The sequence below is a fragment of the Centropristis striata genome, chromosome 3 (assembly GCF_030273125.1).
Source record: "Centropristis striata isolate RG_2023a ecotype Rhode Island chromosome 3, C.striata_1.0, whole genome shotgun sequence".
Lineage (NCBI taxonomy): Eukaryota > Metazoa > Chordata > Actinopteri > Perciformes > Serranidae > Centropristis > Centropristis striata.
This window is the reverse complement of record NC_081519.1, coordinates 11,238,669-11,255,147: the sequence shown is the minus strand read 5'-3', so window position 1 is coordinate 11,255,147 and position 16,479 is coordinate 11,238,669. Positions and strand designations below refer to the sequence as shown.

General features: G+C 38.2%; 1 protein-coding gene across 5 annotated transcripts in view; it reads right to left on the bottom strand.

Annotated features, from left to right (window-relative positions):
- elmo2 (engulfment and cell motility 2) overlaps positions 1-14,644 on the bottom strand; it is a 28,702-nt gene extending 14,058 nt beyond the window's left edge. For 2 of the 5 annotated variants that reach the window (XM_059328451.1, XM_059328453.1), the window contains exons 1-9: positions 14,468-14,643; positions 6,263-6,332; positions 5,820-5,917; positions 5,422-5,462; positions 4,424-4,496; positions 4,282-4,332; positions 1,850-2,019; positions 1,648-1,747; positions 1,054-1,205 (exon numbers count right to left, since the gene is read on the bottom strand). In XM_059328451.1, coding sequence (XP_059184434.1) covers positions 1,054-1,205; positions 1,648-1,747; positions 1,850-2,019; positions 4,282-4,332; positions 4,424-4,496; positions 5,422-5,462; positions 5,820-5,897 — 665 coding nt within the window. In that variant the 5' untranslated portion in view covers positions 5,898-5,917; positions 6,263-6,332; positions 14,468-14,643. Of the gene's footprint in view, positions 1-1,053; positions 1,206-1,647; positions 1,748-1,849; positions 2,020-4,281; positions 4,333-4,423; positions 4,497-5,421; positions 5,463-5,819; positions 5,918-6,262; positions 6,333-14,467 lie in introns of all 5 variants that reach the window. The other 3 variants (XM_059328452.1, XM_059328454.1, XM_059328455.1) reach the window with 2 other exon arrangements.
- Between the last annotated feature and the right edge of the window lie 1,835 nt (positions 14,645-16,479).

Genomic DNA, 16,479 nt, shown 5'->3' with positions numbered 1-16,479 from the left:
CTCTACTTTTATAGCTATCACTACTAATATTTGGGATGGGTGCAGGATTTTAGAAGCCACTTTTCCACGTATCTTTAATACCACAAAAAGACCAAAACCAACAATGAATTGAACCTACGTACAAGTATTGCCCTGTTATACCAAATATAGCTTAAAGGGGCCATATTATGCTATTTTCTGGGTTCGTATCTGTATCTCGAGTTTCTACTAGAACATATTTTCGTATATTTAAAACAAACCAAAAAAAACCCCTAGGAGCTACTGTACACCAAAGTCACTCGCAAATGTATATTCATCTGCTGCTAAAAGAGGGTCCTTACAAGTGCACTGCTTATTTAAAACTGCTCAGCTGTTTGAGGGAATTATGTACTTGAAACTTACAGCCTTGATTACAAAAAAGTTGTGACATTGACTAAAATGGATGAATTCAGAATTTGATGTATTCTGTCTTAAATTAAAATTTTACACAGCATCTCAACTTCTTTAGAAATCGGGGTTGTACATGTGGCTTTTGGGTTTTTAGCAACTAACGTGTTCAAGGCTGAGAGACACAAACAGATCGAGAAGTAGAGAAGTCCTGAGAGATAGACAAACACATTATTTTTGCTTTTATTCTTCCTGTAAGTCGCTTTGAATAAAAGCGTCTGCTAAATGACTAAATGTTAATGTATTCTACTCCTTAAAGAATTGTCACAAGCACTTATTGATGCACTAACAGCTCTTATTGCACTATACCTTGATTGTTTGCTTTTATTCTTCCTGTAAGTCGCTTTGGATAAAAGCGTCTGCTAAATGACTAAATGTAAATGTAAATGATTGGTTTTGCTTTTTTCATGGGATTTGTTGACAACGAGAACAATATAAAATAACACCAGCCTTGGTGTTTGAGGTCATCTAAACATCCTGAACTCACCCATTAAAATGAGCCACGAGCCAAATGTCGTGGCACATTTCAAACATTTTATTTCTTCAGTTACCCCGTACTGCTACATTAACTCATCTGCCCCCCCATATCAGAGTGCGGGACGACCCTGTGCGTGTGTGTGTGCTCACACTTGCAGGTGCCCGATGAGCTGTCCCACGGTGATCTCCTGCGCCACCCGGTGGTAGAGGCTGTGGCTGTTGAGGACCATGCTCTCCAGGATGGCCAGAGAGCGCTGCAGGATGGACACATCCACCATCGGCTGGTTCACATAGCCTGCGATCTGAGCGAGGACAGAGGAGGAGACTGAGCACCATGAAGATAACTCTGAATCTTAAGCAGTATTAACTGTGTTTAAAGTGAATCCAAGAGCTTTAATCCGTCAAAGAAAAATCAGAGCTTCCATTCCTTGAATCTAACTGTAAAATAAAACTAAATCGAGGAAAGTTTCTCAGAGTGACTGTCAAGGCCATAAAGTTTTCAGAAGAAAACTAGTCACATACTGTACACAAGGAGCTCTGAAGGAGCTCTAAATAATGTGGGGAGTTGCTAGGCAACAATGCCCACTCATATCCAGCACGTAGGAAGAAAGGTTGGCAAAGTAATTAAATAAAAGCATACGAATAAAAAAGATAGACCTTGAAATTTTAAAGTGCTTATTTGTCCAGTGGGCTCTCTGTGAAACTATAGTGTTGGATGAATTGCTCCAGTGTTAGGAGAGGTACCTGTTTGATGAAGGACAGGGAGATCAGGTCCCAGGACACGATGCCATGGTCCATTAGCTCCAGGAAAGCAGTGAGAGTGAAGGCCAGCATTTCACCAAAGCTGAAGCACAGAACAGTTAGCAGAGATCTTTTCATGTCCTCTGACTCAGTCCAACTATCATTAAATAATAAATCATGTTTAAAGGAGTAAAAATATAATTACTGGGTTCCACTCTCAACAAGACGCGCCAGCGTGCCAATGCCCTCCATATTGATGAACTCTGCAGCAAAGGTTGGGTCTGCAGACAGCTTGGCGAGCTCTTTCAGAGCCTCCAGACGAGCATCGATACCGTGGGACTGGATCCTCTCCAGGAGCTGACGGGCAGCGCGAGCCTGTCAGACAAACGAAAAGCAACACTTTTAATCTAACTTTACTTAATCCACAGATTCACTGAATATGATTTTAAGGCATTGTGTCATTATTAATCAGACCGATGTACAAGTACTGAAAAATAGGCTTTTGTTGTATTTGTACACTCTCTTTCAGTACAACATAACTATAATAATTAACCCATTTAAGCCGGGAAAGCATTATCGCATTTCTACCATTAAAATAGGGAGCGCTATTGCGTTATTCTACCATTAAGGCTGGGACATCGTTTTGTAGTCTTTGTCACAATGCAACATGGGACTTTTCCAGAACTTTGAAATCATGGCGGAAGACGACTATAGCGGAGGAGCTCAGAAGTAAGTGACGGAATCGATCTTGATGAAAACAGCACCGGCGATTTTATTGCTGATCCGGACTTTGAACCCTCGGAACCAATCGACTGGGATTTATGGATGAGGAATATGTTTTTAGACGACATATTTCCACAGAAGAACAGACAGATTTGTGGCCATATGGAGATAATAACAATAATAATACTAATTGATTGTGATGATGATATAAGAAATCAAGACTGTTTGTCTTATATTACTTTATGTGTTGTTAAGTACCCTGAAAAGTGCAATATATAAAATGTATTATTATTATTTATTATTATTATTATTATTATTATTATTATATTATGAATTATATATATTATGAATAAATTATTATTATGAGAATTATTATTTAAAAAAAATATTACAGTAGGCTAATGAGAACTATGTCTATTTCTTCCAATGGTCATATCATGTTTGCATCTTGCTAATGGGCATGTATTAGTATTATGCATAGGATTTTTATTCAGTCAAGTTATTCAGTGTAACATTTGCTTGTTGTTGAGTTTGTTGATTTTTTAAAAAACTTTATTGAAGGTTTGGACAAATAAACTTCTCATGAAGGTCACGGGTTCTTTCAAAATCGCCCAGAGGTTTTCCAGGCATTTTTTCCAGGCGTTTTAGGCCTTAAAGGGTTAAGAGCTAACTGTTTAAATAAAGCAGCAGCCTCCAGGGCTGAAAAGTGAAGTCAATGCGGCAAAGCATTAAAACGCCATTATTTCTAACGGCCAGCAGGGGGCGACTCCAATGGCTGCAAAAAGAAGTCAGACTGTAAGGAGAGTAAGAAAATGTTTTTCTAATAAGTTTATGGTCTTAATTGCTAGCTGGACGATAGCGCAGGGTATGCTTAAGGCTGTGGCTAGCCGATACCACATGAATACCCCGGCACTTTCACAGTGTGTTTGCAGTGAATGAAAGTAAACTGTAGGTTTTGGTTGCCTAAAATGTCTTTTTCAGCATTTGATTTTTCTAAAAGACACTCTGAGAAGTTGGCTGTTCATTTTTGCACTAACCAAGATAGCTAGTCAGCACTAGCACTGGCTGATAACTTAGCTCCAACCTTTCATCCAAATATGGTCACTTTTCCAAGAAAAGGGCCAAAATGCCAAACTTGAGATTCAAAACCATAGTCCCTAAACTAATGGGTTATTGGTTTGGGTTAATGTTCTTGTTTAGATGAATATAAAAGACAGAAGAACTTCATAATAACACATTAACGACTGAAACTGATTGGAATTCAGGCACACAGCATGAAGAACAGTACAACTTTCATCACAAACTAGTTACTCCTTCCACTCCAGCCTAGTGCACAGTACACTGAGTAACACTTTGTTGTGTACTTTGGTGGAGGCGCGAGGTGCACCCACAGAGCACCCGGGAGGAAGGGTGGGATTAGGAAGAATATATTATCATACATTATTATTGAGTGTGTTAGAGGCTTCTATCAACCATGGTAAATCACATCAACCCCTTTCATCCTTTTAGAAAGCAGCGCTCTCCCATCATGGTACTGACAGTCAGGTTATAGTTCAGACAAGCAGATCAAAAGTTTGCCTGTACAGAAATAGAGATATTTCAAGATAAGTCATAATTTTGAAAATGTTTCTAATTATTTTAAAATACTAAGTCATTATTTTAAAATACTAGTTATTATTTATAGAGCGATTTACATTATATTTCTTTTACTAGCAAAAGTAGGCTTCAACAGTTGCTGTTCATGCATCAAGACCTTTTTCAGTCACTACACGATAAGAATTAGAAAACTGAATGAGGAGCCAAAATACTCACCAGTTACACATTTTTCAAATAGCTCATTTTATTTTATCTAACAGTTTCAAAACTTCCTAATAAAGACACAAGTGAACAGGAATTTTAAAAAAGCTGACTCACAGGTGAAATGGCTAATCGAAGGATGGTCCCATTCTTGATTTCACCACGGCTCTGTAAGACAATAAAGGAAGAATGTTTTGACATGTTCAGCATTGTAATTCTGTCATTCAGAATGGCAACAGGACAAGACACTGAGGCTCACCTGCTCAGTAATATAAAGCTGAGGGCCATCAGCATAACGCAGAGCAAACTGCTCGGAGCCTGATAAAGACCAGCTGAGGATGAGGACAGAGAGAAAATAAAAATATTTCAGTTGAAGTGTTAGATACCAACTAAAGAAACAGAGGGACACAAGTAAACTTGTTGAATGTTTTAAAGAGGCATACTCGCATGCATGAAAACAATGTTTTTGCAAGTCGGATTCCTGCCTCCAGCAGTAGTATTTACACGAGTGGCAAAAGTGAGAGATTGTGGAGGAGAATTATTCAGTGGGTGTTAACAGTAAAGTGCAAATAATTCTCAGTTTGAAATGGGAAAGGGAGGCAGTGGGTAGATACAGCCAAAAGGTGGATGGGTGAGATAAAATTTGCAATATTCATCACTAAAGTGCACGACAAAGGAGCGGGCAGAAAACAACAGTGAAGCAGAAAATCACATGTTAAGACCCAAGCAGGCATGATGACAGATAAGAGAAAGGAATAATGGGAAAGAATGGTCATGTACAGATGTTATCTCTGTGTGTGAACCACTTGAATGCTGTGAAACAACTGTGGAAGGACTCAGTATCACAAGTGTAACAGCTGCCATTCTTGTTTGTTTTTTATATTTATCAGTCAGCAAAGCAAATGCAGAAGTGCCTTAAAACCTGCATTCTTTCTAATGGCCAGCAGGGGGCGGCTCCACTGGTGGCAAAAAGAAGTCTGTTTTATGTGAGTCAGCAGGAAAATACTACTTCTCACTTGATTTATCACCTTAGCAAAACTTTTCCAAATGAGTTTATGTTCTCAATTGATAGTTCCAAGTCTTCTTCAATACATAATGATGTTCATTTTGTAAATTATGGTCCCATTTAGAGCAAATACAAAATAAAGCAGGATATGATCTGGCTGCAACTATCTTGAGAATGACATGTCACTATTAAACAGGAAGACAGAGACCGCAAAAATCATCAGGCCAACATAAAAATATGCATATACTTACCCATCACATACTTCCCGTATTATTGAGGACAAAGGTCTTTTCTGCAGAAAGAAAAAAGCATTACAGCAAAAAATTACAGCAAAATAGAAAAACATGACAGCAATGACAGCTTATGGTAAGAGCACATACTTTTAAAAAGTAAATTTACATTTCTGAGTGTATTACTCATGAACGGTTATTTACCGTAACAACCATTAAGGTACTTACATGTACTCTGCATAACTAAAGCGCATCTCAGCATTACTCATGCCTTTTACATTTAAAAACCAATGCAAGCACGATGTCCTGCTTCAGTAATGAAACTGCTTTTAAAAGGTTTAGTCTCTAACAGCTAGGAACATTTAAATACAAGGCACATGGGAAATGTTTTTACTGTGACATTTTACACAAATACACACCTGGTCCATCTCTATAAGCTGAGCGTTAGCACCAGGCCATTCAATAGCCACTTTCACGATGTCGACTGGGGGTGGCATGGCTGTGTTATTGAAGCACCCTGCAGGAGGAAAAGAAGATTAGTGTAATGTCTGGTACAACTTCACCTGATAGGCAGTATTTGACACCAGTTGTTAACACACTTTTTACTTCACTTGAACACTGAGTTACATTTAAATGTGACATTAATGCCATTAAAATGATAAATAATGAGTCATTTTTTGACACCTCACCTATTCAGAATGTAACACAAGAATTATTTTATCGTTATAACTTAGTGTGTTCATTATCCTGCACTCCTACAGTATGTCAAAATGTTTAGACTCAGTCAAGTGAAAATATTTTTAGTTTTCAGTCTGATGATTGATTAACTTCAGAATGATATGAACTAAAGGTTATACATCACCTAATAGAGATGTGTTGAGGGGGTCAATCACTCTCACAGCTCTGCTGTATAAACCGCTGAGTCAGCTCCCCTGTGAACACAGAAACCCACACAGCGGTCGTGTCAGTGCAGAACCTTGTTTTCCTTAAATCCCAAAAGCTGCTCCACCCCTGCATTTTCTCTCCTCTGAACTGAATCTGTCAGTGAGCAGATCAATAAGCATGACTGTTTTGCAAAACCACACACACACACACGCTGATTTTGGCTGGGTCGATCCTTCTGCCTACTCAGCTCTGGGTTTGCTGTGCTTCATTGCCCTTGACATGGTATTTTTATTGTCAATAAATATGCCAAATACACGGTTGCCCATAAAGTTGTAATATTTATGTTTTCAGACACAATCCTCTGTTAACTGTGGTTTCATCTTCATTGTGATATGTTTGGAAGAGATTAATTAATAACGTTTTGAGAAGATATACACATTATCTGCCAAGAATAAATCACATTGTCACAATCATTTCATGGAAAGAGGTCACAAAATATTTATTTCAACTTTATGAGCAACTGTGTATTTTTACATTCCAATCATGTTAAACCTTTCTTTACCAATTTATTTTTTAAAATCTTACTTTTAATTCTCCACCCCAAATGGTTTTGTTCCAATCGGTCATGCATAGTTTAAAGCATTTAATTAGCTTTAGTTTTTGAGAAATTAAAAACACTCAAATCTCAAATGTATATGCAGAAATGTCCTAAAAAAACAATATGTAGACTCTTCCCCTCAATCATCACTTATGAACCAACTAGAACCTGCCCTCTGCCTATACTTTCATGTGGGACTTATAGAGTGTGACCTCCATACTATCTCCCATTTGAACTTATCGCAGATGCATATCATGTTAGATAAATAAAGCATTGCAGTACTGAAGTGCCAACGATACATTTAAGGTCATTCTAAAATATCTTTTTTAATGCTATATCAGCTGGTATAGTTATCTGGTGTTTAAAGCTCTCTCAACTGTAAATTGTTATGGTTACTTTATCAGCTTCACAATCCCAGTACCAGTTGAGCTCCAGAAGCATGTGAAAGAAAATAAAAAATAATAGGGATGCACAATATTATCCGCACGTTATCGGTATCGGCCGATATTGGCTTGAAAATGAACCGGACATCGGCCAACACGTCGATATCCGCCGATATAATAAAGTGATTATATAATTGGGTGCACATCATCTCTCTGTTGCACCTTGTTTGCAGCTCAGAGAATTGTGCAGTATAGTCTGAGCTCACCTATTTATTTATGATTTGATTAGGGACTGAAGCTGCTTACATTTTTTGTACTTTTTGTGATTTTGTTGTAGATTGAGTCGTCACATATTGGGCTCCTGTTAAATTTGTTAAATTTGTTGTTAAAGTTAAATTTGAATTTAAGCAGCAGTCTGTAAGGTACATGTAGTTTTATTTAATTTGGGGTTTTAATTGCTGTACAGTTGCACTTTTCACATGTTCCCAGTGAACACAGGTTATGTTAACTTATTATGTCAATTGGGAAATTGGCCAAATTTGCCCTGATTCTGGGTATTAGTTGTGCGGGAAAAAAATATCTGCATCTGTAATCGGCTAAATGAGTTGTAAAAAATCGGCATATTGGATATCGACAAAAAATCCAATATTGTGCATGCCTAAAAAATAATATCACTATATTTATCAAAAAGGGCCCACTGATTATACAGTGTACACTGACTTTTTCTATTTTGCAGTTAACTAATAAACCAATTAATTCATTTTTTTTAAAATCACATGACAAAAAGGACAAAATGGAATAATCTGGCCATCTGCTCTCAAATTACATTTTCATGCAAACTCATATCACATATTTATACTAATTTGATTTTTGACATCATTGCAACAGCATACTTTAATTTACCCAGAAACATTTCCTGCTCCTCCTGCTGTATTCTGCTGCGTTCGATTGCACTCAGAGCTCAGAAGGATCCGAGTTGGAAATTCCAACTTCCGAGGTAAATGCAATTCATTGCTCAACCTCGGAAAAAATGGCGGGCCACAGCAAATTGATGTTTGTTTGGATGTCTTTCGAGCATTTCAAAATTATTCTGGGGAAGTTCATCAGCTACCTGGTACAACATACAGTTAAATGGTTGTGTCCACTCTGGGTCCAAAAATATAATTAAATCTTATCAATTTCCTGGATATAATAAAAATAAGTGCAGAATTACACCTTATAGACTAATGTAGTTTAAATATGGGGAAAACTATAATATTTTTTACACTTTTTACTGTGCTTTTTCGTCCCTACTAGGCTCACACAAACTCTTTAATTAACTATTAGAGTGGGAGTGCAAATACCATTACAAAGTAATCCTACGCTTTCAGTAACACAAATGCTAAATTAAACGACACATAACAGACTAAATGTTGAAGATAAAGTGACTGTTTATTTCTCAGGGTGTGTGCCGCCATTTTGCTTTGACGTTTTCCACGTATTTCCAACCTACGGGCTGCTTGGATCCTATCCAAATTCCCGAGTCGAAATCCTGAGTTCAAGGGCCGTTCTACTGCACTTTTCTGACTCGGAGGTCGGATCTTTCCGAGTTACGAGTGCAATCGAACGCAGCATTGGCCACACTACTTCAGCCTTAATACTTAATTTCACTGGTGCACTGAAGCTTATTGAACTTTCATTATTGGCTCTAGAAAACAAGAGGAAGAGAAACACGGAGACAGCCGGTCTTTGGCAACAGAAATTCTCTGCTCTCACAAGAAGTGAGCATGAAAAGCTGTTTGACTGACTCTGCTGGTGATTGGAAGTCAGCTGTAAAGAAGAAAACACACTGCTGCTCTCCAAATGGCTTTTTTGCATTCAGGGTCTCCTTCATGATACAAAACACTTTGTACGGCCTACAGCTGCTCATCTGAAAAGAAATCTTAATAATCAAGAATGAGCCTGAATCAATTACCTTCCTCCCGAGATATTTACCAGTCTTATAGTACATTTGCACTGCAGCACAGTGTTTGAGTTTCTATAAATATATTCACCAGTCAGTTTACGTCAACAACAGCTCTGACGTCTGACACTGTCGTCCTTTGATCATTCGTTAAAAAAAAAAAAAAAAAAAAGGACATTTTGCTCTCTCAAACATAAGTTTATTCTTCTGAGGTAACAGACTCAGTTGTCAGTGCATCACTGCGCTGCTGTGGCTGCTCACTCCTCATGATGAAGACATCTCAAAGTTGGAATAAAATTTTCAGCTGTGGTTCTATAAATATTAAGCACGCCTTGGTCCTTTCATCTGAATAACTTTGAACCACAGGATCTGCCTGCTCCACATAATTTGTGAAATTAGAGATACCAGACTTTGAGATGGGGTGATGTAAATGTGATTAACATCAACAAGTTAGGTTGAAATCTGCAAATGATACTGAGTGATAACTGCCAATTTAATTCTGATTCCAACCAGCCATCTGATGGAGTGACTGCACCGCCCCCACATCTCCCAGCACACAGCCCATCACGTCACATAATGTGTGATCTTCAGCCCTTTCTCAAAAGTTTGTTCTTGTATTAAAAAAAACATGGGTGGAATATTTCCACTAGTTCTGGTGCAGCCACATCTTGACTTACCCCAATGCACAATGTGAAGCAGCACTATGTTGTTATCCATGCAGCATAGTTGGTTTTTTTCTGTGTCCCCCAAATGATTGTGTTTTTATTCATTATTCTATCAATAACATTTCGTTTTAATACTACAAATAAGGTAAACCATTGCTTGTTTAAACCACAACAAAACGTAATTAACAGTTTGATTCCTCAACAGATTATTTATGGAATAATTAAAAATGCAACCGAAAATTAAATGTCAGGTTTGATTTCCCAAAATGATCAAGCAGTCAAATGTAATTAACATCAAGTAGACGATTCAAGAGGGAATATGAGGTGTAATTTTGTTTTCCATATCACATTAGTAACAGCATTATCAATGGCTCTGATACCCTAATAAGACATGGTATCTTGTTCCAGTTAATGCATCATCTACTGGAAGCTACACAGATACTATGGCTGGGTATTGGTACTTGTATTGAGCAAAATAATCCAGTACCAAGTAGTGCTGAAACTTCTCCACTCAACAATACCTGCATTCAGGCCTTTTGTTCCCAGATATAGAAAAGATGACAGTTTGTGTGGTTTTGTTCACGGCCAATAACAACAAGTATTAAGTGTGGTTCTTTGACAGAAACCTGTAGCCCCAACAAATCAAATCAAATAAATGTGGTTTAATACATATGTGATGACCTTCTAGCAAAGCCATACTAAATGATAAATGATCTGATTTTTTACCATAGTCTGGATATTAATAGTTAATGTGAAATATGGCTTCCCCACCTGACTTCCCTAATGCCAATCTTTGAGTCAATTTTCAAATCAACATCTAAATTCAACACTTAATACAACTCTTTTAATGGTTTTAAATAAAAAATCATCTGCAGCAACTGTGAATTGCTTTTGTCCAGAGTAACAGACTGCACGTTTTAAGATTTAAGACCTTAATCACTCAGGTGAGACATTAATTATGAGCATTTTCAATATTCACCTGATTAAGGCCTTTTATCCTCAAAAGCCTTTCTAGCACTTCTTGACACTTCTGGGTTATCTCAGTTTGTACATGAATCCCCTTACTCCAATGGTGACCTCGCTGACTTGATTCTGTCACGCGGGATACAGGTTTCTGCTCCGATTGTCTTTCCTGTCATATCCGTGCTGTCTGATCACTTTCTCATCAAAGTGTGGTCCTGGCTTCTTTCAGTGGAGCGACAGGACTCGTCAAAAATTATACCAGTGACTTAAACAGCTTTTTCGTCTGTCTGCTGGACTAGACTGTCAAAAAGGTCTACACCCTGGTTAAATGATCAAACAAGTTCCCTTAAACAGGAGATTGGAAAGCCAATGGCATGAATCAAAACTGGAAGTTTTCTGTTTCATCATGGCACGGGTGTATTCAATTAAATTACAAGCTCTTTCTGGTGGGAAAGCAACACATTTCTCTTGATTAATCAGTAATAAAAACACAATCCTAGCATGGGCGGATTAGGAGACAATGGGCGTCTCGGCAACGATTCGTAATAGCCTTCGCCAGGGCAGGTACACCAGCCAACAGCACAATAACTAAAAATAATTCACCGGTATCTCAACAACAACAACAACAACAACAACTTCGCAGGCACACTCAATTAAAGTCAAATGTACATTAACAAAACACACTCCACAATAAGACCACAAATAAGAGATCATTTTTAGAAAAACGCAAAGCTTAAGGAAACAATTGACAGCAAGCTATGGTGTCACATATGGAAAACACAGGAAGACTTCATGAGTCTACATTAATCATAAAATACTCTTACTGGCTCATACTCGTATACATACATACTACTCGTATACATACATACTACTGGCTCGTATCAGGGAGGTTTCTTTCTTGTGGCATCTTCAAAGTTAATGTTTTGGCCATTTCCTTCAGTAGGAGTTTTGGGACTATGTTATTGACATCATTTACGAAGCCTTTTAACTATGCAACAAGAAATGCAAAGTCAATATCTGCACCTTCTCACGCTGGGCCTGGGTCTTGTGGGCCCGTTTGGTGACCCACCCATGAATCCCAGATTTCCCCTTGACATTGTAGCCAAACTCACCCAGATGCAACAGTCTTTCGGCTGCTCACCCTTTTCAGCTTGTGATTTTTTTAGGTTTTATCTTCAGAAACAGAGAGATTAGATAATTCTGCAGAATGTGCAGTGCATTATTCAAAGGCTGAATCCCACATAGTTCCTGTTTTTACTAAATATAAGTCTATCTTAGCCATACTGGGACTCTTCTCTCTCTCTCTCTCTCTCTCTCTCTCTCTCTTTCTCACTGTGCTCCAGATGTTTTGGATCTGGTTATTTGTCCTACAGGGGAATCAGCCTCTTCTCTTGTTATTCTATCTCTCTTGTGTCCATGTTGACCTTGTCTCTATCTCCCTGTGTGTGAATGATGTGCTTGAGCATTGTCTCTTGTATGTTTGTGTAGTCTGTCCTCTTTCCAAGTCTACATGGTAAAGAGCTGGTCTATTCCGTACACGTCAATTGCATATCTGTCCATCCTGGTAGTGGGAACCATCCTCAGTTACTAAGGTTTCTTCCATTTTTTCTCTGCTGAAAGGATTTTTGGTAACTTTAATCCTTATCCAAATTGAAGCTCTAAGCACAGAGCACTCAAAAAAAATAACTCATTGGATGAACTCAATTCAATTGTGGGCAGAATTTCCATCCAACAAATATATGTAGCCTAAACTCAAAACAAGTGCATCGATGCAATATAATGTATTTGAGTTAATGTAGCTCACTTTTTTACATTTGGTCGAACTCAAATTAAAAACATGTATGTATTGTATTTAAATTGAGATACCTCAACTCATTTATGTCGAGGAGAGCTAAAATAAAGAAATTGTGTTCGTTCAACCTAAAAACATAGAATTGGAAAACTGAAAGTCATTCTTTTTGGGTTGAAGGGAAGGACAGGGGAGTAAATTAATACATTTTAGGTTACACGTCTTAAAATACTTTTGATTTGATTTTAATTGATATATTTTCATTAGACAAACATTACATTAATGTGTCACATCTAAGAAGGGCTTGAATCATTTTTTTGAGTGAGTGTGTTGCATCTGGTACAAACTGTACAGTCATTTGAGGCATTTTTTTATACTGGGCTGTGTAAAGAAAAATTGCAATCCCAGGGTAAGTAAACCAGCATGCAAGGAGCCCTTGAACTGACACATCTGAAATCATCTAATCCAATCAGCCAATCTCTTGGCAGCAGCTCAATGCATTTGGACATGTAGACATGGTGAAGATGACCTGCTCAAGTTCAAAGCAAGCATCAGAATGGGACAGAAAGGTGATTTAAGTGATTTTGAACGTGGCATGGTTGTTTGTGCCAGTCGGGCTGCTCTGAGTATTTCACAAACTGCTGATCTAACAACCATCTCTAGGGTTTACAGAAAATGGCACGAAAAAGAGGAAATATCCAGTGAGCGGCAGTTCTCTGGGCCAAAATGCTTTGTTGATGCTAGAGGTCCGAGGAGAATGACCAGTTGGTTAGAGATGATGGAAAGGCAACAGTAACTCAAATAACCACTCGTTACAACCAAGGTGCAGATGACCATCTCTGACGAACAACATGTCCAACCTTGAAGCAGTAGACCATACAGTCACTTTATTAGGTACACACTTTGTCTAATAAAGTGGCCAGTGAGTGTATTTTTGGTGAGTCCTGTTATCTGGTTGGTATCTGCCTGATATATAACTGGTATATGACTGTTCTACAACTGGATGGATGGTCTATGACTGATATATAACTGGTATCAGACTGGTGCATGACCAGGTACTGGGCTGCTGTACTGGGAGCTTTTAACAGAACCCACTCAGCAACAGTTATTTGGCTGGTGGTAGCATAGCAACAACTGCGAATGAAAAGAAATCCCAGTGTGGTCTGAGCCTCGTTTCAAAGGACTCACAACTTCTTCTGTCTCCCACCAGCTACTTTTTTTTTTTTAACGCGACCCGGATGTTTCTGACGCCATTTTACTGTTCTTATAATGTGGTTAGAGGCTTCTGTCTTGGCAGACTAAATAAAACATTCACACATGTAGGCTGCGAAGCGACCAACTTTTATGAAAGCTAGTTAGCTAACGGTGGTTGGATATGCGGAGTGGCGCCCCCTCTACTTGTGCTCCTTATGAGGACATGACTGACAGAAAAAACTGATTTGGCAATTTGCATTTATTCCCCTCACATAAAAGAAAATATTATTACATTTTTAATAAAACATCCGTTCTTGTCAAGAAAAGCGATAACAGTCACTCGTTTTGCATGTCAGGGGATGGACGGCTACCAGACGTTGCAGTCCATTATTACTCGCTTCTCTAATAATAAACTTATTAAAGGTTTAAGGCCTGATTATCGGTGATCGATCAGGCTGGGGGTGACGCTTTAGTCACCACAAGGAGCTCACACATTGATGCAGCAACGGCTGCAGTTTGCTACCCTCTGATATTTGGCGATATCACTCACAACTGGTGAAAATGTCGGTGTATTAAACAGCGGTTAACACAGACAGCACCGCCTCTTGTCATTGTGTGTGTGAAAGTAGCAGTTAAAAGCAAACTCACTCGTTAATACAGCCAGCAGCAGCGTTTATCCCTCAGAAGGCGGCTAATGTTATTCAGTCATCCAGCCTGCTCCTCCATTTCAGTCATGCTGCAGCCTGTCTCCCGGACGGCGGCTGCTCGGATCCTGTCTCGATGCTTTCTGCCTCTACTGTGAAACGGCTCCCTGGTTTTACTGAAGCTTACTGAGCTGCTAGCGTCGATGCTGTGTTACTCACCCTGTGGCTGGGTCATCGATGATGTATCTCTCTATGTCTCTTTCTCCTGTGAGATACTTTTGGCAAGGAGACACAATTCCACGCCTTGTAGGCGGGACACAATGTAAATGTCACCGTCTGCTAATGAGGCAGGCCCTTCATCTGATCACTGTGCACCCTCACACTGACACCTTTCTCAAATGCAGTCTGCTACTGTACGATGCGACATCTGACTTATAGGTGCAACAATCTTTGATCTCAGAGTCTCAGTCAGAAATGTGGATGTCTATGTGTCAGCCTATAAAAAATGTACACTTTTCTTTTCTCTAATTTAATTCCATTTTAGCTCTCTTCCAAAGTGGTTTGTACCATTCAAGCCCAAAACCTAAAGTTGAGAATAACACAAAATGAATCTAAAATATGAGGTCCATGTGTCTCAGATCTTAGCCTGGCATGGTACAAACTATATAATGTTATATAAATAACTGTCTGGTGCAAATACAAAGCTATAACTGATAATTATGTTTGTTGTGGCAGATACCAGTACGACATCAATAACGGGAGTTGTGATATTTTGACAGAGACGATCATAGTGACATTTTTTTTAAATGAAATGATATCATGTAGGCCTAAATAATAACATTGTGTAAATAGCCTAATTCAGCACCTCTTTTTGTACAATTCTATACAGTTAGGGTTACAGTCTCTCTTCAACCCTCTACACACGTATTTTGAGTGAAAATTATTTGGACGAAAAAAGTAAACAAATATTGCACATACAATAACCAATGTTAAAGATGAATTTGATAGCATTTTTTGTTTTTTTCAAATGATCATTATGGTGAATCTATTGGCCATAATCTGATATTGTGGCAGTCATAATCAACATGGTGACATTATACTTGCAGTGTTCATTCCCAGGCAGCTGTTGTTACTGGCTGATAGCTAACTTTTCAGAACAATAATTTTTTCATTTACTTGAAAATTAAATATTGAGTGCCAACATTTTGTACATCGCTAAATTTGAACTATTACATAATTGAACGCATCTCTTTGACGTAAAGCAAACCCTTCCAATAATTTTATATTGCTGAAAAGGAAAACTTTAACCAACATAATCATGTTGTGCTTCCGATTAGGCTTAAGAAATAACTAGATTTTGCAAATTGCATTCACGGCACAATACATTTTTATTGAACACAGAAACCATGTGTACAGGAAAAACATCCATAGCCTCAACTGAGTAGGGAACGCTGGCTCACCTCATGGGATGGCTGCTGGTGAAAACTTGAAGGGGCAAGCAGACAACCGCACTTAAATTCACTGAGGAAAAAAACCTTTTGAAAATCAAACAACAGCTGAATGTTTTAGCTCCACGTTACATCTCATGCATGACATCAAAAATAGTATTTCTGACATAATAGTTTCATCAACAAACACGGACATACCCAATCTCAAATATTCGACAGGCACAGACACTGAGCCAAACTGCTGCTCTGGAAAGTTAAAGTTTGGAATTACCTTCAGATTACATCGGGTTTCATTTAAAAAATGAAAAAAATCATTACCTTATATCATGACCTATTGGATGCATTTGTCAATAACACATTCTGCAGTTTATCAATTAATCAAGTGTACCAGTAACCCCAACATTCACCAATAAAAAAGTTAGAACTATAGGCTCTTTTACAGATTTCAGACAAGTGGCTGTTCAAATGTTTCCCTTTTTAAAACATGAGATATTACAGCACAATACTTCTGTTAATTTCCTGGCAGTTTATACGTTTCATGCCATCGTAAAAAAAAACCTGACAAAGA